Source organism: Coregonus clupeaformis, chromosome 1 (assembly GCF_020615455.1).
Source record: "Coregonus clupeaformis isolate EN_2021a chromosome 1, ASM2061545v1, whole genome shotgun sequence".
Lineage (NCBI taxonomy): Eukaryota > Metazoa > Chordata > Actinopteri > Salmoniformes > Salmonidae > Coregonus > Coregonus clupeaformis.
This window is the reverse complement of record NC_059192.1, coordinates 24,584,777-24,606,909: the sequence shown is the minus strand read 5'-3', so window position 1 is coordinate 24,606,909 and position 22,133 is coordinate 24,584,777. Positions and strand designations below refer to the sequence as shown.

Sequence of the window (22,133 nt, the reverse complement as noted above, 5' to 3'; positions counted from 1 at the left end):
TTATATCATTCATTTGAGGAGGGAAGGAAGTTTGAAAATTGGTAACGTGGACACACCTAATATTTGATAAGATAACAAACGCATGTATTTACTGTGGATTGATTTGATAACCTTTCCAATGCAAGGTTGCTTTTATATCAATTGTTTATGTGCTCGGCCAACTGTTTGTTGAGAACTTGAGCTGTAAAGTATTTGGGGGCTCGTTCCGGATTGTAATGAAAATAGCAGAAAATATGTACAGATGCAAATCATCATGTAATAATAATTATTATTATTATAATGTGTTAAGAAATGTTTTATTTAGATTTTTTTTTCTTCCTATCAATTAAGTATTTACAGTATACTGTTTCATTACCCGAGGCTCACAATCACAATCCCTAATCAACATTAGTGGATTTGCGCTTGATGCTCGGAAGACAGCTTCTGAGCCTTCATTATAGTGGTTGACTCACTGCTGAGAAAAATACAATTATGCCCTTCTATTAACAACTATGCCAATTACACACACTAACATCAACTCTCTCGTGCTACAATTACAGTGGGGGAAAAAATTATTTTGTCAGCCACCAATTGTGCAAGTTCTCCCACTTAAAAAGATGAGAGAGGCCTGTAATTTTCATCATAGGTACACGTCAACTATGACAGACAAAATGAGAAAAAAAATCCAGAAAATCACATTGTAGGATTTTTAATGAATTTATTTGCAAATTATGGTGGAAAATAAGTATTTGGTCAATAACAAAAGTTTCTCAATACTTTGTTATATACCCTTTGTTGGCAATGACACAGGTCAAACGTTTTCTGTAAGTCTTCACAAGGTTTTCACACACTGTTGCTGGTATTTTGGCCCATTCCTCCATGCAGATCTTCTCTAGAGCAGTGATGTTTTGGGGCTGTCGCTGGGCAACACGGACTTTCAACTCCCTCCAAAGATTTTCTATGGGGTTGAGATCTGGAGACTGGCTAGGCCACTCCAGGACCTTGAAATGCTTCTTACGAAGCCACTCCTTCGTTGCCCGGGCGGTGTGTTTGGGATCATTGTCATGCTGAAAGACCCAGCCACGTTTCATCTTCAATGCCATTGCTGATGGAAGGAGGTTTTCACTCAAAATCTCACGATACATGGCCCCATTCATTCTTTCCTTTACACGGATCAGTCGTCCTGGTCCCGTTGCAGAAAAACAGCCCCAATGCATGATGTTTCCACCCCCATGCTTCACAGTAGGTATGGTGTTCTTTGGATGCAACTCAGCATTCTTTGTCCTCCAAACATGACGAGTTGAGTTTTTACCAAAAAGTTATATTTTGGTTTCATCTGACCATATGACATTCTCCCAATCCTCTTCTGGATCATCCAAATGCACTCTAGCAAACTTCAGACGGGCCTGGACATGTACTGGCTTAAGCAGGGGGACACGTCTGGCACTGCAGGATTTGAGTCCCTGGCGGCGTAGTTTGTTACTGATGGTAGGCTTTGTTACTTTGGTCCCAGCTCTCTGCAGGTCATTCACTAGGTCCCCCCGTGTGGTTCTGGGATTTTTGCTCACCGTTCTTGTGATCATTTTGACCCCACGGGGTGAGATCTTGCGTGGAGCCCCAGATCGAGGGAGATTGTCAGTGGTCTTGTATGTCTTCCATTTCCTAATAATTGCTCCCACAGTTGATTTCTTCAAACCAAGCTGCTTACCTATTGCAGATTCAGTCTTCCCAGCCTGGTGCAGGTCTACAATTTTGTTTCTGGTGTCCTTTGACAGCTCTTTGGTCTTGGCCATAGTGGAGTTTGGAGTGTGACTGTTTGAGGTTGTGGACAGGTGTCTTTTATACTGATAACAAGTTCAAACAGGTGCCAATAATACAGGTAACGAGTGGAGGACAGAGGAGCCTCTTAAAGAAGAAGTTACAGGTCTGTGAGAGCCAGAAATCTTGCTTGTTTGTAGGTGACCAAATACTTATTTTCCACCATAATTTGCAAATAAATTCATTAAAAATCCTACAATGTGATGTTCTGGATTTTTTTTTCTCAATTTGTCTGTCATAGTTGACGTGTACCTATGATGAAAATTACAGGCCTCTCTCATCTTTTTAAGTGGGAGAACTTGCACAATTGGTGGCTGACTAAATACTTTTTTTCCCCCACTGTAGCCTAATTAATGAAAAAAGCATCTAATCAACAATGGCATTATTTTCAATTAACTCTGCAACTCTTCCAACCAAAACATTGACAACAAAGACATAAAGACACAGTAAAAAAAATAAACAAGTGTACAAAATAATAATATAAAGAATACAGTATTTCATGTTGAAACCCTCATATTTAATACCAATGGTATTCACTAAATCAGTCCTTCTCAAATAGTGGGGTGCGCCCCCCTGGGGGGGCTCGGAGCGATGCCGGGGGGGGGGGGCGCGTGTGACCCCGGGGAACATGCTTTTTTTTGCCACAGGGAGTAGGGTTTTTTTGCACCGAACAAGAGCACACAGCACAGAGCAGGAGATATGAAGTGCAGATAATAAACCCTTAAGAGACACCATGGAAAAATATTTAACAGGGATGAAAAGAAAGGCGGAGAGAGACGGAGATAATGAGACAAACGTAAGTCTCCCGAAAGCTAAGACGAGGAAATATGACAAAGCGTATGTAGCGCTTGGCTTCACTGTGACTACGGTGGGAGACGAGGAAAGACCGGTATGTTTACTGTGTCTAAAAATGTTGGCAGCGGACAGCATGAAGCCAAATAAATTAAGGCGTCACTTAAAGACATTACACCCCAATCACGCTGATAAGCCGCTTGAGTTTTTTCAGCGAAAACGTGCCAAATATTGCCAACAATCGTCCCGCTTTGTGAATGCTACTTCAGTAAACCAGCGAGCACTGTTAGCATCATATAAGGTGGCGTACCAAATTGCTCAGTGCAAAAAAAAACACTCCATAGCAGAGGAGCTGATACTGCCTGCGGCATTAGACATGGTCTCTGTCATGCTGGATGACGCAGGTGCTGCAAAAATAAAAACTATCCCTCTGTCCAATGACACTGTCGCCAGACGTATAAATGACATTGCTAACGATCTTAAAGAACAGCTGGTAGATAAACTCAAAGACAAACGTTTTGCCTTACAGTTCGATGAAGCAACTGACAGCAACAAAGACTGTTTGTTTATCGCTTATGTACGTTTTGACATGACAAACTCTCTGTGTGAGGATCTACTTTTTTGTATATATGTCAGAGACAGAGCCACAGCTGAAGAGCTATTCAAAATGCTGGACTGCTTCCTGACTGAGAATGGGCTAAAGTGGGAGAACTGCATTGGTGTTTGCAGTGATGGTGCACAGACCATGGCAGGGATGAGAAAAGAACTTCGGGCACTCATCAAGAAGGCCTCACCTAATGCTGAGTGGACACACTGTGTTATACACAGAGAAGCACTGGCATCAAGGCACATTTCCTCTGAATTAAGTGAGGTTATGACTGACATTGTAGGTGTAGTCAATTTTATAAAGACCAGACCACTAAAAACAAGAGTCTTCTCTGCTATCTGTGAGGAGATGGGAGCTGAACATCAAGCTGTGCTGTTTCACAGTGAAGCAAGGTGGCTGTCACGAGGAAAAGTATTGTCCCAAATTTTTGAGCTCAGAGAGCAGGAGCAGGAGCACAAGTATGACCTCGCAGAAAAATTTAGTGATGAGAACTTCCTGGCAAAACTGGCCTACCTGAGTGATATATTTGGAAAGCTAAATGAACTAAATCTACAGCTTCAAGGGAAAGATAAACACCTCCCTCAGGTCCCAGACAAGATCAGCTCTTTCACTCGAAAGCTTGCAATGTGGGGCAGGCGACTTGATGAAGGAAATACTGATTCATTCGAGAACCTGCATGAATTTGTTGACACTACTGACTATGATGCCACCTCAGTGATTCCATATATTAAGGAGCATATTTCATCACTGATGGGATTCTTTAAAAAGTACTTCCCTGAAAACAGTTCCCAATATGACTGGGTGAGAGATCCTTTCAATGCACCAGCTCCAACTGTTTTCAGCTCTGCAGAGGAGGACCAGTTCATTGATATGACGTCTGACTCCACATTGAGACTGAGGTTCACATCACAGACACTGAGTGAATTCTGGCTGAGTGTAGAGAGGCAGTATCCACTCTTAGGGCAGAGGGCCATGGGCATTCTTCTTCCTTTTGCAACATCTTATCTTTGTGAGACTGGCTTCTCTGCTGTTGCTGCACTGAAGACCAAGTACAGGTCCCAGCTAAACATTGAGCAGGAGCTGAGAGTTGCAGTATCATGCTTCAAACCCCGTTTCGAAAAGCTGTCCACTGCAAAACGTGCTCATTGTAGCCATTAATCCTGACTTCCTCATTTTGATTTTAAAAAAATCAGCACAAATTGTTTTATTCATTTTTGTTTTATAGGTCAAAGTGTTTCATATATTGTGCTCCTGAGTTAATGTTGCTGATCAATTTGAATTTATGATTATTTATTGATTATATTGAATTTTATTTTTCAGTATCAAATGGCCAAAAAAAAATTACAGTTTAAATAAGGCTTGAATTTTTTATTTTATTTAAGGCTAATTGATGCACTTTAAGTCTTTTCTGTTACAGACTAAAAAACAATGTTAATAAAAGTTATTATTTGTTGTAAGTTTCTTTTTTCTTTTTTTGTTTTCTTTAATGTTAATAAGGATACAATGTTATGCAGAGGTGTACTTATAACAATTTTATAGACAAATGATACTATTTACAGTCGCGGCGGAGAGTTGGGGGGCGCGAAATGTTTACTTCTACCTGGGGGGGGCGTAACAGAAAATAATTGAGAAGCACTGCACTAAATTGATGGTTTATATTTAGGATAATATTTTACAGCATTGTCATTACATTTTTTATTTTAAAATCATCTTATTTTATTATTTTATATATATTTAGATGTGATAAGGCCACACAGAGGGCCAGAGATAATTACAGACACCTGTGATAATCTGAAGTACCCAAAAGGGCACTAGATGTCTCGTGATAAAATCATAAAGTCCTTGAACGTTACCAAAATTCTGGTAGTTTACTGGTAAACTTAGAAAGTTTCCAGTAATATACCCTCCCTTTGCTACCCTAGGCCTGATACAGTATGTAGAACAGAGGCGTTGTCAGGCAATACAACAGTTCATTGTTACAAAGGGTGACTGGGGGAAGACGGGGTGAATCTACAACAAGCAGCAACACTCCTGTCCCCCTGGTATTAGTTTACAATGAGCCACAGCCTCCCTGTCCCTGGAGTCTATCCACTAGATACAAAACAAGGAAGACAGCCCACGCAGAAATTACACTGTGTGGCATGGCAGCTTAGAGCACAAAGAACTGTTACAGTATACAGCGCCATTGAGATGTTGCAACTGCCTGGGTACACTGTTGTCAAGTCTGACCAATCAAGCTTATTTATGGTAACGTTATTATTATTTTAATGTTTACTGGCTTATTGCATCTATCATTAAGGCAAGCACAAAGTAGTAAAACAAAAATATATTTGTAAGCCTCTTCAGACAAACAGAAAGCTCTCTTAACCCAATTAAAATATACTGAACAAAAATATAAACGCAACATGCAACAATTTCAACGATTTCACGGAGTTACAGTTCATATAAGGAAAAGTCAAATTAGGCCCTTTTCAAATCAGGCCCTAATCTATGGATTTCACATGACTGGGCAGGGGCGCACACACTTGGGAGCCAAGTCCATCCACTGGGGAGCCAGGCCCAGCCAATCAGAATTAGTTTTTCCCCACAAAAGGGCTTTATTACAGACAGAAATACTCTTCAGTTTCATCAGCTGTCCGGGTGGCTGGTCTCAGACGATCCCACAGGTGAAGAAGCCGGATGTGGGGGTCCTGGGCTGGCGTGGTTACACGTGGTCTGCGGTTGTGAGGCTGGTTGGACGTACTGCCAAATTCTCTAAAACGACATTGGAAATGTCTTATGGTAGAGAAATGAACATCCAATTCTCTGGCAACAGCTCTGGTGGACATTCCTGCAGTCAGCATGCCAACTGCATGCTCCCTCAAAACTTGAGACATCTGTGGCATTGTGTTGTGTGACAAAACTGCACATTTTAGAGTGGCCTTTTATTGTCCAGCACAAGGTGCACCTGTGTAATGATCATGCTGTTTAAATAATAAATAATATGCCATTTAGCAGACGCTTTTATCCAAAGCGACTTAAAGTCATGTGTGCATACATTTTTATGTATGGGTGGCCCCGGGGATCGAACCCACTACCCTGGCATTACAAGCGCCGTGCTCTACCAATCAGCTTCTCGATATGCCACACCTGTCAGGTGGATGGATTATCTTGGCAAAGGTGAAATGTTCACTAACAGGGATGTAAACAAATTTGTGCACAAAATTTGAGAGAAATAATCATTTTGTGCACATGAAAAAAATATGGAATCTTTTATTTCAGCTCATGAAACATATGTAAAATAAATATATGGGCATTTCCAGATAAATTGACTCATGTGAGCACCAACATGTGGAGTTCATAGGAGCATGTCAAATTTGGTGTCAAATGAAAGCTAAGAGTTTATATTCTTTGGAATGTAAGGCATATTTAAGGCAAAAATATGGAAAAGGGGTCTTAGAAAATATCTACCAGAAAAAGTCTTAAAAGGTATTAGAAATACATCAAAACACAATAATGTTGCAGTAAAGACCCCTGCCACCTAATATCAACACATATTTTGTTTTGGAGAAATGATTTGCCTTGTGTACAGTGCATTCAGAAAGTATTCAGACCTCTTCACTTTTTCCACATTTTGTTACGTTACAGCCTTATTCTAAAATGGATTAAATTGTTTTTCCCCCCTCATCATTCTACACACAATACCCCATAATGACAAAGCAAAAACAGGTTTTTAGACATTGTTGCACATTTATAAAAAATAAGAAACTTAAATATCACATTTACATAAGTATTCAGACCCTTTACTCAGTACTTTGTTGAGGCACCTTTGGCAGCGATTACAGCATAGAGTCTTCTTGGGTATGACGCTACAAGCTTGGCACACCTGTATTTGGGGAGTTTCTCCCATTCTTCTCTGCAGATCCTCTCAAGCTCTGTCAGGTTGGATGGGGAGCATCGCTGCACAGCTATTTTCAGGTCTCTCCAGATATATGTTTGATCGGGTTCAACTCCTGCGTTGTCTTGGCTGTGTGCTTAGGGTCGCTGTCCTGTTGGAAGGTGAACCTTCGCCCCAGTCTGAGGACCTGAGCACTTTGGAGCAGGTTTTCATCAAGGATCTCTCTGTACAGTCGTGGTCAAAAGTTTTGAGAATGACACAAATATTAATTTTCACAAAGTCTGCTGCCTCAGTTTTATGATGGCAATTTGCATATACTCCAGAATGTTATGAAGAGTGATCAGATGAATTGCAATGAATTGCAAAGTCCCTCTTTGCCATGAAAATGAACATAATCCCAAAAAAACATTTCCACTGCATTTCAGCCCTGCCACAAAAGGACCAGCTGACATCATGTCAGTGATTCTCTCGTTAACACAGGTGAGAGTATTGACGAGGGCAAGGCTGGAGATCACTCTGTCATGCTGATTAAGTTAGAATAACAGACTGGAAGCCTTAAAACGGGGGTGGTGCTTGAAATCATTGTTCTTCCTCTGTTAACCATGGTTACCTGCAAGGAAACACATGCCGTCATCATTGCTTTGCACAAAAAGGGCTTCACAGGCAAGGATATTGCTGCTAGTAAGATTGCACCTAAATCAACCATTTATCGGATCATCAAGAACTTCAAGGAGTGATTCAATTGTTGTGAAGAAGGCTTCAGGGCGCCCAAGAAAGTCCAGCAAGCACCAGGACCGTCTCCTAAAGTTGATTCAGCTGTGGGATCGTGGTACGACCAGTGCAGAGCTTGCTCAGGAATGGTAGCAGGCAGGTGTGAGTGCATCTGCACGCACAGTGAGGCGAAGACTTTTGGAGGATGGCCTGGTATCAAGAAGGGCAGTCAGGAAGCCACTTCTCTCCAGGAAAAACATCAGGGACAGACTGATATTCTGCAAAAGGTACAGGGATTGGACTGCTGAGGACTGGGGTAAAGTCATTTTCTCTGATGAATCCCCTTTCCGATTGTTTGGGGCATCCGGAAAAAAGCTTGTCTGGAGAAGACAAAGTGAGCGCTACCATCACTCCTGTGTCATGCCAACAGTAAAGCATCCTGAGACCATTCATGTGTGGGGTTGCTTCTCAGCCAAGGGAGTGGGCTCACTCCCAATTTTGCCTAAGAACACAGCCATGAATAAAGAATGGTACCAACACATCCTCCGAGAGCAACTTCTTCCAACCATCCAAGAACAATTTGGTGACGAACAATGCCTTTTCCAGCATGATGGAGCACCTTTCCATAAGGCAAAAGTGATAACTAAGTGGCTCGGGGAACAAAACATCGACATTTTGGGTCCATGGCCAGGAAACTCCCCAGACCTTAATCCCATTGAGAACTTGTGGTCAATCCTCAAGAGGCGGGTGGACAAACAAAAACTCAAAAATTCGGACAAACTCCAAGCATTGATTATGCAAGAATGGGCTGACATCATTCAGGATGTGGCCCAGAAGTTAATTGACAGCATGCCTGGGCGGATTGCAGAGGTCTTGAAAAAGAAGGGTCAACACTGCAAATAATGACTCTTTGCATAAACTTAATGTAATTGTCAATAAAAGCCTTTGACACTTATGGAATGCTTGTAATTATACTTCAGTATACCATAGTAACATCTGACAAAAATATCTCATAACACTGAAGCAGCAAACTTTGTGAAGACCAATACTTTTGACCACGACTGTACTTTGCTCTGTTCATCTTTCCCTTGATCCTGACAAGTCTCCCAATCCCTGCTGCTGAAAATCATCCCCACAGCATGATGCTTCCACCATCATGCTTCACCGTAGGGATGGTGCCACATTTCCTCCAGACGTGACGCTTGGAATTCAGGTCAAAGAGTTCAATCTTGGTTTCATCAGACGAGAATCTTGTTTCTCATGGTCTGAGAGCCCTTTAGGTGCCTTTTGGCAAACTCCAAGCAGGCTGTCGTGCCTTTTACTGAGGAATGGCTTCCGTCTGGTCACTCTACCATATAGGCCTGATTGGTGGAGTGCTGCAGAGATGGTTGTCCTTCTGGAAGGTTCTCCCATCTCCACAGAGGAACTCTGGAGCTCTGTCAGAGTGACCATCGGGTTCTTGGTCACCTCCATGACCAAGGCCCTTCACCCCCGATTGCTCAGTTTGGCCCAGAGGCCAGCTCTAGGAAGAGTCTTGGTGGTTCCAAACTTCTTGGGGACCTTCAATGCTGTAGAAATGTTTTGGTACCCTTCCCAAGAACTGTGCCTCGACACAATCCTGTCTCGGAGCTCTACTGACAATTCCTTCGACCTCATGGCTTGGTTTTTGCTCTGACATGCACTGTCAACTGTGGGACCTTATATAGACAGGTGTGTGCCTTTCCAAATCATGTCCAATCAATTTAATTTACCACAGGTGGACTCCAATTAAAAGTTGTAGAAACATCTCAAGGATGATCAATGGAAACAGGATGCACCTGAGCTCAATTTCGAGTCTCATAGCAAAGGGTTTGAATAGTTATGTAAATAAGGTATTTCTGTTTTTTGTATTATTTTTTTATTCTAAAAACCTGTTTTAGTTTTGTCATTATGGGGTATTGTGTGTAGATTGATGAGGAAAAAAAAATATTTAATCAATTTTAGAATAAGGCTGTAATGTAACAAAATGTGGAAAAAGGTCTGAATACTTTCCGAATGCACTGTAAGTTTAAGAAATATTGCCCGATGCCTTGGGCTGGATGTGTCAATGTGCAGTTCATACATGCATAATCTATGAGCAGAATTACTGTCTTACCTCAATTAGTCATGAAGTCTCTAGTTTGAAAGAGACTGTTTTTCTGGAAGCTGTGCTTGGCTCCATTCCATTTATTTTTTATCACGAAAAACTCCCCAGTCCTTAACGATTACAAGCATAACCATAACATGATGCAGCCACCACTATGCTTGAAAATATGGAGAGTGGTACTCAGTAATGTGCTGTATTGGATTTGCTCCAAACATAACACTTTGTATTCAGCACAAAAAGTTAATTGCTCTGCCACATTTTTTTGCAATATTACTTTAGTGTCTTGTTGCAAACAGGATGCATGTTTTGGAATATGTTTTATTCTGTACAGACTTCCTTCTTTTCATTCTGTCATTTAGGTTAGTATTGTGGAGTAACTACAATGTTGTTGATCCATCCTCAGTTTTCTCCTATCACAGCCATTATACCCTGTAACCATCGGCCTCATGGAGAAATCCCTGAGCGGTTTCCTTCCTCTCCAGCAACTGAGTTAGGAAAGATGCCTGTATATTTGTAGTGACTGGATTGCTACACCATCCAAAGTGTAATTAATAATTTCACCATGCTCAAAGGGATATTCAATGTCAGCTTTTTTTTTTTTTTTTGCCCATCTACCAATAGGTGCCCTTCTTTGCGAGGCATTGGGAAACCTCCCTGGTCTTTGTGGTTGAATCGGTGTTAGAAATTCACTGCTCAACTGAGGGACCTTACAGATAATTGATGTGTGGGGTACAGAGATGAGGTAGTCATTCAAAAATCATGTTAAACACTATTATTGCACACAGATTGAGTCCATGCAACATGTTTTGGACTGAATAAATATTCACTTGTGAATCTATGATTTTTGCATTAATTGTTGCATCAACTTGCTTGTGTTTTAACTTGTTTGCAGAGCCACTGTAAAGCACTTTTAGAGTCTCCACGTAATAAAAAGCACTATGCCAAAAAATATATTATTATTATTGTCACTTATTAATGTTTTCAGTTACATTACAGTACTACAGTACACTATGGTATATTCCGATCAAAATGTGGCGTGGACAGGCATGTTTCGTTACAGTACAACTACAGTACTACTACAGTACTATGGTATACTAGGTTAAACTAGGACATTCTACTTTATATTAGGGTGTACTCACGGGTGCCATCGAAGCGGGTGGCGATGGTGTCCAGAAAGGTGTTCTGGGGGGCCAGGAGGCCCTTCATCACCGGCATATTGGCCCTGATATGAGGTCAGCGATGGTTCCCGCAATGATCACACCATCCCAGAGGCACTGGGGGGGGGTCCGCTGAGGCCTCTCAGGGAGTACAGGGGGGTGCGGGGCAAGTCCAGCAGTATAGCGAGGGGGGAGAAGCACATCTAAAAGAGGCCACCGTTGCGGAGTTCATCCATGCAGAGTCCCAGTTGGGTCCCTCCACTCTGGTCTTAGGGGGGAGGCAGTGATCAGAATCAGTGTAGAAGTTCAGCCGGGTCCTTGTACTCTTGGTGAGCGGTGAAGGTATGTAGAAGGGTAGATCAAAAGAGGGATCAAGTTGGATTGTTCAGGTGTTGTAGAGATCCAAAAGAGATCTACTGTACTTACTCAGGTGCGTCTCTTCAGGTGCTGCTGCTCTCCCTCTCACTCTCGAAAGCACCAGTCCAGAGGTTGTAGCCTAAGTCTTCCTCTTTAGTCCAATGGGCTTCTGTTTACCACAGGAGAGAGAATCCACAAAACAACAAGGCATCTCTCTACGCTCTCTTTCTTTGTGTGTCCCTCACTCGTTCCCCTTCTCTGTTCTGCCGAGTTGCTGTGGCAGGCAGAGCAGTTACATCTTCTTAAGCCTTCTCATTCTGCCTCTCCTCCACCCCCCCCCCCTTCCCCCTCTTTCTCTCTCCACTCCCTCTTTCATCCACTCCTGTGGTGGCTCAGCCAATGAGATTCTTAGGTTTCACACGGCTGGCATTCTCTATAGAAACCTGGTCTTGTCTGGGGGATGGAGAGGGGGGCAGGGAGGGGGAGGGGACTCCTCTAGGAGCGGGCGTTGACAGGACTATTACAGCCTGTACTTCTGTTATCAACCCTCAGGTGTTGTCTGCATGTCTGCTGATTGGGGAAAGATGGATTACCTGCTGGGAGATCAATAAAAGACTATTGTATTCTATTTCACCATATTTTATTGGATACTATTCTCCTATAGCGATGAGAGGCTGCTCTTGGACACATTTTGGAATAGATGAGAAAAAGCATTTTTATGCCTTTCAAGATTTTATGATCATGCATATTGCAGTTATGAGAATTACTGTATTATGTTGCATCTCTTATGGGGTAAACAAGTAAATGGTTTTGGAACACATTTATCGGCCTAAAATCGACAACGCTATTCCAGGGGGCTTTCCGAAAAATTCCATTATTTAACCGTGACCATGGTTCCTCAATTTGTTTGTGTATCATCAGTGAGTATAGTCCAGAACGCCATTCCTAGAATCCCTGTTTCTTGTATGCCTCATCATCACTTGTATGATAATCTCATCTGTTCTCTCTTGCCCCCACCCTGTCCTTACAAGAAAATTACCGGAAGGAAAGCCGCTGGAAAGGTATTAAAAGGATAAACTGGGAGATGTTTTATAATGAAGACTTTAAGCTAAACACATAACTAACCGCAGATCTTAATTCACTCTGACCCATGGGCCAAACAGATTTCCCACTAGAAAGTATAATAGCTTCTGAAGAGTATGCATTCTGAAAAGAATACCAAAACTGATATTTTTCCCTGTAGCAGACTTTTTTTGTATTAAACTAGAGTCCAGGGATGTTATTACGTTATCTCATATGAATTGAGGGAACTAGAAAATTATACTGAACAAAAATAGATACGCAACATGCAACAATTTCAATGATTTTACTGAGTTACAGTTCATATCAGGAAATCAGTCAATTGAAATAAATTCATTAGGCCCTAATCTATGGATTTCACAACTGGGAATGTGCACAACCATGGGTGGGCTTGGAGGGCATAGGCCAACCCACTTGGGAGCCAGGCCCAGCCAATCAGAATTAGTTTTTCCCCAGAAAAGGGCTTTATTACAGACAGAAATACTCCTCAGTTTCATCAGCTGTCCGGGTGGCTGGTCTCAGATGATCCAGCAGGTAAAGAAGCCGGATGTGGAGGTCCTGGGCTGGTGTGGTTACACGTGGTCTACGGTTGTGAGGCCGGTTGGACGTACTGCAAAATTCTCCAAAACGACATTGGAGGCCGGCTTATAGTAGAAAATGAACATCTAATTCTCTGGCAACAGCTCTGGTGGACATTCCTGCAGTCAGCATGCCAACTGCATGCTACCTCAAAACTTGAGACATCTGTGGCATTGTGTTGTTTGACAAAACTGCACATTTTAGAATGGCCTTTTATTGTCCCCAGCACAAGGTGCACCTGTGTAATGATAATGCTGTTTAATCAGCTTCTTGATATGCCACACCTGTCAGGTGGATGGATTATCTTGGCAAAGGAGAAATGGTCACTATCAGGGATGTAAACAAATTTGTGCGTATGGAAGATTTTGGGGATCTTTTGTTTCAGCTCACGATACATGGGACCAACACTTTACACGTTGCATTTATATTTTTGTTCTGTATACTAGAAAGTATTGTACAGAATGATTTTTGGGACATTTGTTGAATGGACAGTAATAAAATTGACACGCCTCATATTTTAAACATGGAAAAGACAAGTGTAAACAAAAGCTCATCACTCAGTATCTAACCATTTTCATCTTGTGGTGCACAAAAAAAATGCTGGTAAATTAACAGTGTATACGGTTAAATAAAATTATATTAACCCCTTATGTTCGATTCGGCCTACACCGTTTATGTTCCGGGTCAATTTCACCCGTACACTAAGTACATCAAGATCATAAATATTTTATTTTAATCTCCAAACATTTATTTTCCTGTAGCTGAGAATGTCCTCTTTCATATGCTTTCTCCCCTGAGTTGACAGACCCAACTGTTCAACATTTAGAGCCAAATGTTTGATTACTGTACCAAAGTCGTAAATCAAATTATGACACTTCATGACACTTTTAGCCAAACTTCAAATACTGTCCCTCGGCCTCTGAACATCACAGGGAAAACATACTTACATCCCTGTGATCATCATGGATAGATCTTTACTGCACAGAAGGCCATGTCTCTAGCACAAAGGTCATGGTCAAATTGTCTTCAGATCTGTGTTGCTCAGCCTCTGAGCATCATAGGGAAATCACTATCAGTTTTAATGCACCCCAATATGCTTCTCCTCCTCAGCTCTATAGTATTTCTCTGTGGCACCGTGTTCAGAACTGGGCTGGTCGAGGAAGACAGAAAGACAGACAGACACTGGAGACTGGAAGCGCAGGGCGACGCACTAACTCATGTCAGACAGATGGGCTGAGCAGTAGGGGCATGGGGAGAGACTGGAGAGAGAGAGAGACTGGAGAGAGCGGAGAGAGAGAGAGAGAGAGAGACTGGAGAGAGCGGAGAGAGAGAGAGAGAGAGAGAGAGAGAGAGAGAGAGAGAGAGAGAGAGAGAGAGAGAGAGAGGAAGGGCACAGCGCTGGCAGGGTGATGAATAGAAGTGTTCACCCTCGCAGTGTGAAGTCAGAGCGCTGGAACGAGACAGCAGGACGGAAAGAGAAAGACACAGAAAATACAGAGAGAAAGAGATAAGAGGAGAAAGAAAGAGAGCGTGAGAGCAAGATGAGGGACTAATCCAGAGAGAAACAGCTGTACTGTACTAGAAGTAGATATAAATACAGCTAGGATAAGTAGGAAAATAAGAAGAGAGAGAGAGAGAATGTTCCTCTTCTTGGATACTATTCTTTCGAACCCCTCCAAGCTATTCGCTGTAATCCATTTTTAATGGGGCTTCATTGTCCTGCCTCCTTGTAGAGCATCCATCTCCTCTTGTCACAAATAAAGAGACCAATCCATTATAGATGCCCCACCACCACCACCCCACACCTCTCTATTCCTTTCTACCCCCAAAGGCTAACGCAGCGGGGTAGAATAGAGCCAGAGGTGCGACTATAACGATTGCCCATGCAGTTTCCCTTTCCACGACACTGGAGCTGTAGTGACTGATAACTGTACAGTTGAAGTTGGACGTTTACATACAATTAGGTTGGAGTCATTAAAACTCGTTTTTCAACCACTTCACAAATTTCTTGTTAACGAACTATAGTTTTGGCAAGTCGGTTAGTACATCTATTTTGTGCATGACACAAGTCATTTGTCCAACAATTGTTTACAGACAGATTATTTCACTTATAATTCACTGTATCACAATTCCAGTGGGTCAGAAGTTTACATACACTAAGTTGACTGTGCCTTTAAACAGCTTGGAAAATTCCAGAAAATGATGTCATGGCTTTAGAAGCTTCTGATAGGCTAATTGACATCATTTGAGTCAATTGGAGGTATACCTGTGGATGTATTTCAAGGCCTACCTTCAAACGCAGTGCCTCTTTGCTTGACATCATGGGAAAATCAAAAGAAATCAGCCAAGACCTCAGAAAAAGAATTGTAGACCTCCACAAGTCTGGTTCATCCTTGGGAGCAATTTCCAAATGCCTGAAGGTACCATGTTCATCTGTACAAACAATAGTACGCAAGTATAAACACCATGGGCCCACGCAGCCGTCATACCACTCAGGAAGGAGACACGTTCTGTCTCCTAGAGATGAACGTACTTTGGTGCGAAAAGTTCAAATCAATCCCAGGAACAACAGCAAAGGACCTTGTGAAGATGCTGGAGGAAACCGGTACAAAAGTACCTATATCCACAGTAAAACGAGTCCTATATCGACATAACCTGAAAGGCCGCTCAGCAAGGAAGAAGCCTCTGCTCCAAAACCGCCATAAAAAAAAGTCAGACTACGGTTTGCAACTGCACATGGGGACAAAGATCGTACTTTTTGGAGAAATGTCCTCTGGTCTGATGAAACAAAAATAGAACTGTTTGGCCATAATGACCATCGCTATGTTTGGAGGAAAAAGGGGGTGGCTTGCAAGCCGAAGAACACCATCCCAACCGTGAAGCACGGGGGTGGCAGCATCATGCTGTGGGGGTGCTTTGCTGCAGGAGGGACTGGTGCTCTTCACAAAATAGATGGCATCATGAGGAAGGAAAATTAAGTGGATATATTGAAGCAACATCTCAAGACATCAGTCAGGAAGTTAAAGCTTGGTCGCAAATGGTTCTTCCAAATGGACAATGACCCCAAGCATACTTCCAAAGTTGTGGCAAAATGGCTTAAGGACAACAAAGTCAAGGTATTGGAGTGGCCATCACAAAGCCCTGACCTCAATCCTATAGAACATTTGTGGGCAGAACTTAAAAAGCGTGTGTGAGCAAGGAGGCCTATAAACCTGACTCAGTTACACCTGCTCTGTCAGAAGGAATGGGCCAAAATTTACCCAACTTATTGTGGGAAGCTTGTGGAGGGCTACCTGAAACGTTTGACCCAAGTTAAAGAATTGACAAGCAATGCTACTAAATACTAATTGAGTGTATGTAAACTTCTGACCCACTGGGAATGTGATGAAAGAAATAAAAGCTGAAATAAATCATTCTCTCTACTATTATTCTGACATTTCACATTCTTAAAATAAAGTGGTGATCCTAACTGACCTAAGACAGGGAATTTTTACTAGGATTAAATGTCAGGAATTGTGAAAAACTGAGTTGAAATGTATTTGGCAAAGGTGTATGTAAACTTCAGACTTCAGCTGTATACTGTTGCTCTTTGGCCCTAGGCTCACCTATAAGTCTGTTTCAGTTAAGATCTCAGCTGTCGCTAGGTCTTGAGCAGGTATTTTAATGGTTAAAATGCATTGTTTTTTTTTACTTACCCCTTTCAAACAGGCAATCTGAAATTGTAAAAAATAATGTTAAGCCCTCTGTTTGAAAAGGGTTTTAGATGTATAGGTGCTACTACATAATCATAGCATGCATGTCTCTGCAGTATGTATGCTTCATTCACATCAAGTCATCACTACTGGATCCTGTGGTCTCTATATAAGCCATTGAGAAATCATTCAGGCCACCATTCTTAAAAGTACCCGCGGTTGTTTATGTTGAATAACCCAGTAATCTGAGCAGATGTGGTGAGCTGAGCTGTGTTTGAATCCTTTGGGCATGTGAGGGCTCGATACACACATCAGGGACCACATTTTATACCAGCAGCCGCTATCAGATTAAATGTGTTAGAAAGTTAAGCAGGGGTTGAATATCTTGATCCGCTGTGGCTGATATTCTTATACTGTATGTGATAAACACTGGCGTATTCATGCTGTCTTTAAGCCGTCTAAGGCTAAAATCATACATCTTACTGTAGCGGTGGTTGAATCTAATCTAAAGACATCTTTACACAGAGCAAATATGCCATTATAAAGGTGCCATTTCAGTGCTGTATATATATATTTTAAAGATGCCATGCTGTCAAGCAGGTGATCTAACTTTCGCTGCTGTCATCGCCCGATCTGCCTGGGTTAAAAACAGGAGTGGCTTTTGTTATGACTACCGGCCGCCGCACCAAGGGGCAAATCTCTACTGAAGTAAAATGTCACTTACTGTAATATCCCATTGAGGTCAATGTATGACTATGTGAAAATGTGACTTAAGTGGAATTAATGATTTACCCCCAAGTGACTAAATGACAAGAGAGTTTAGGAAGAGTTTTGGCCAATGACAAGGGAGAGAACGACCATCACATATTGACATGATATGGGTTTTAACAACGCAACCAAATTATGATTCTAAAAAATGCTAACGAGATGAGCCTCTTGCTTCGTACTCTCCCTCCCCCCTAGTTAAACGCTTCAGAAACAAGAATTTTGGACACTTTCAGATCGCCAACTTGGAATGGTAGGAGTGATGAGTTCTTGATGAGGTAAATTTAGCTCTCGTCATTTTCTCTTGGTTTTTCTAATCACAGAAGAAGCCTGACTAGATTGAGAGCAGTGTCAAATCTCTGGCAAAGTGGGACGTTTCTAAAAATACCAGCCCACTTTGAGCACAGAGGACATGCAGGGCAGGAGAATAAAATTAACAACATACTCTTCATTCAGAACCCAATACATTGCAGAGCTTTCAAGTTCCATTGCTATCGGGAAACCGGGCCCAGGGCTGTTCAATTCCACTCTCCATTCTCATACTGGGCACTAGTGCCCTCTAGAGTCTAGAGCAGGGATGTTCAATGTCGGCCCTGGAAGATTTTCATCCTCTACTTCAAATAAGGGACTAATTCAGACCTGAGACACCAGGTGAGTGCAATTAACTAACAGGCAGAAACAAAAAACAGAAGTGGTTTGGCCCTCCAGGACAGACATTGAACAGCCCTGCTCTAGACTCTAGGTCAGGGTTTCCCAAACTCGGTCCTGGGGGCCCCCGGGTGCACGTTTTGGTTTTTGCCATAGCACTACACAGCTGATTCAAATAACCAACTCATCAAGCTTTGATTATTTGAATGAGCTGTGTAGTTCTAGGGCAAAAACCTAAACATGTACCCAGGGTGGGCCCCAGGACAGAGTTTGGGAAACCCTGTTCTAGGGCACCAGTGAGAGAATGGAGAGTGGAATTGAACAGCCCTGGGCCTGGTTTCCTGATAACGATGGAATTTAGGCTTACAAGTGTTTTAAATGATACATCTTTCCTACAACGGCCGAAGATGTAACATGCTTTTCCCAAAACACCAGGCAGAAAGAATGTTAGCTAACTGCGTCGTTGGAGCATGTGTCGATACTGATAGGATTGAAAGAAAGGCAGAATTGCACTCTGGTAAGCTTCTCCATTCAAATCTTACCTTAACATTATAATCATCCCACAATACTGACGAGGATCAGCTCCTAGAGAGATATTATCTAATGGCTGCAAATATTGAGGTGGCTTATTCTAATGCTTACCCTATGGTAATGCACTCAGATTAATTAAGCACATCGTTGCGCACGTTACACATCATTGAGATTGAGGCACAAATTATACAGAACCAGTCAAAACTTTGGACACACCTACTCATTCAAGGGCTTTTCTTTATTTTTACTGTTTTCCACATTGTAGAATAATAGTGAAGACATCAAAACTATGTTCGCTGCTCTGGCACCCCAATGGTGGAACAAGCTCCCTCACGACGCCAGGACAGCGGAGTCACTCACCACCTTCCGGAGACACTTGAAACCCCACCTCTTTAAGGAATACCCCCCCTTACCCCACCCCAAAGAAGAAAAAAAATATATATATTGTAAAGTGGTTGTCCCACTGGCTATCATAAGGTGAATGCACCAATTTGTAAGTCGCTCTGGATAAGAGCGTCTGCTAAATGATGAAAATGTATGTAAAATGTAATGAAATAACAGATATGGCATCATGTAGTAACTCTGACCTACTATAGCCTAATGATAAACATTATTTTAATAGCGGGTCACTGTAAAGTCCATTACCCCTCTGAAGAGTATGAATTAAGCTGTTTGAGAAGGTTTGAATCCTAAGCAACCTGCCTACACATTGTTGGAAGTACAATAGACCAACATAGCTACTGTAGTAGGTCAAAGCTGTGTGCTGAAAACCTCGGTAGAGCATGGGTGAAGTACGCATTGTGGTGCTCGTGAATTTATTTTACTTTTCGGCTTCAGACCAATTCCTACTTCTCACTTAAAACATGATTTGTAATTTTTTTATTAGTTATATATATATATATACACAGTACCAGTCAAAATTTTGGACACACCTACCCATTCAAGGGTTTTTCTTTATTTTTACAATTTTCTACATTGTAGAATAATAGTGAAGACATCAAAACTATGAAATAACACATATGGAATCATGTAGTAACCAAAAAAGTGTTAAACAAATCAAAATATTTTTTTCTTTGAGATTCTTCAAAGTAGCCACCCTTTGCCTTGATGACAGCTTTGCACAAGCTTGGCATTCTCTCAACCAGCTTCATGACGTAGTCACCTGGAATGCATTTCAATTAACAGTTGTGCCCTGTTAAAAGTGAATTTGTGGAATTTCTTTCCTTCTTAATGCGTTTGAGCCAATCAGTTGTGTTGTGACAGGGTAGGGTTGGTATACAGAAGATAGCCCTATTTGGTAAAAGACCAAGTCCATATTATGGAAAGAACAGCTCAAATAAGCAAAGAGATACAACAGTCCATCATTACTTTAAGACAAAGGTCAATCAATCTGGAAAATGTCAAGAACTTTGAAAGTTTCTTCAAGTGCAGTCGCAGAAACCTTCAAGCGCTATGATGAAACTGGCTCTCATGAGGACCGCCAAAGGAAAGGAAGACCCAGTTACCTCTGCTGCAGAGGATAAGTTCACTAGAGTTAACTGCACCTCAGATTGCAGCCCAAATAATGCTTCACAGAGTTCAAGTAACAGACACATCTCAACATCAACTGTTCAGAGGAGACTGCGTGAATCAGGCCTTCATGGTCGAATTGCTGCAAAGAAACCACTACTAAAGGACACCAATAATAAGAAGAGACTTGCTTGGGCAAAGAAACACGAGCAATGCACATTAGACCGGTGGAAATCTGTCCTTTGGTCTGATGAGTCCAAATTTGAGATTTTTGGTTCCAACCACCGTGTCTTTGTGAGACGCAGTGTAGGTGAACGGATGATCTCCGCATGTGTGGTTCCCACCGTGAAGCACGGAGGAGGAGATGTGATGGTTTGGGGGTGCTTTGCTGGTGACACTGTCAGTGATTTATTTAGAATTCAAGGCACACTTAACCAGCATGGCTACCACAGCATTCTGCAGCGATACACCATCCCATCTGGTTTGTGCTTAGTGGGACTATCAATTGTTTTTCAACAGGACAATGACCCAACACACCTCCAGGCTGTGTAAGGGCTATTTTACCAAGAAGGAGAGTGATGGAGTGCTGCATCAGATGACCTGGCCTCCACAATACCCCGACCTCAACCCAATTGAGATGGTTTGGGATGAGTCGGACGGCAGAGTGAAGGAAAAGCAGTTAACAAGTGCTCAGCATATGTTGGAACTCCTTAAAGACTGCTGGAAAAACATTCCAGGTGAAGCTGGTTGAGAGAATGCCAAGAGCGTGAAAAGCTTTCATCAAGACAAAGGGTGGATATTTGAAGAATCTCAATTATAAAATATATTTTGATTTGTTTAACACTTCTTTTTGGTTACTACATGATTCCATGTGTGTTATTTCATAGTTTTGACGTCTTCACTTTTATTTTACAATGTAAAAAATAAAGAAAAACCCTTGAATGAGTAGGTGTGTCCAAACATTTGACTGGTACTGTGTGTGTATATATACACTGCTCAAAAAAATAAAGGGAACACTTAAACAACACAATGTAACTCCAAGTCAATCACACTTCTGTGAAATCAAACTGTCCACTTAGGAAGCAACACTGATTGACAATACATTTCACATGCTGTTGTGCAAATGGAATAGACAACAGGTGGAAATTATAGGCAATTAGCAAGACACCCCCATTAAAGAAGTGGTTCTGCAGGTGGTGACCACAGACCACTTCTCAGTTCCTATGCTTCCTGGCTGACGTTTTGGTCACTTTTGAATGCTGGCGGTACTTTCACTCTAGTGGTAGCATGAGACGGAGTCTACAACCCACACAAGTGGCTCAGGTAGTGCAGCTCATCCAGGATGGCACATCAATGCACATCAATGCGAGCTGTGGCAAGAAGGTTTGCTGTGTCTGTCAGCGTAGTGTCCAGAGCATGGAGGCGCTACCAGGAGACAGGCCAGTACATCAGGAGACGTGGAGGAGGCCGTAGGAGGGCAACAACCCAGCAGCAGGACCGCTACCTCCGCCTTTGTGCAAGGGGGAGCAGGAGACCATCCGCCACCTCATCAGGAGCATGCCCAGGCGTTGTAGGGAGGTCATACAGGCACGTGGAGGCCACACACACTACTGAGCCTCATTTTGACTTGTTTTAAGGACATTACATCAAAGTTGGATCAGCCTGTAGTGTGGTTTTCCACTTTAATTTTGAGGGTGACTCCAAATCCAGACCTCCATAGGTTGATAAATTTGATTTCCATTGATACTTTTTGTGTGATTTTGTTGTCAGCACATTCAACTATGTAAAGAAAAAAGTATTTATTAAGATTATTTCATTCATTCAGATCTAGGATGTGTTGTTGAAGTGTTCCCTTTATTTTTTTGAGCAGTATATATATATATAACTCATGCAAATAGAACTCAAT

General features: G+C 42.0%; 1 protein-coding gene across 1 annotated transcript in view; it reads right to left on the bottom strand.

Moving 5' to 3' along the window:
- kcnh4b (potassium voltage-gated channel, subfamily H (eag-related), member 4b) overlaps nt 1-11,688 on the bottom strand; it is a 72,558-nt gene extending 60,870 nt beyond the window's left edge. Inside the window, exon 1 of the mRNA XM_041872148.1 lies at nt 11,049-11,688. Within this exon, the coding sequence (XP_041728082.1) occupies nt 11,049-11,124 (76 nt within the window). The 5' untranslated portion in view covers nt 11,125-11,688. The remainder of the gene's footprint in view (nt 1-11,048) is intronic.
- Between the last annotated feature and the right edge of the window lie 10,445 nt (nt 11,689-22,133).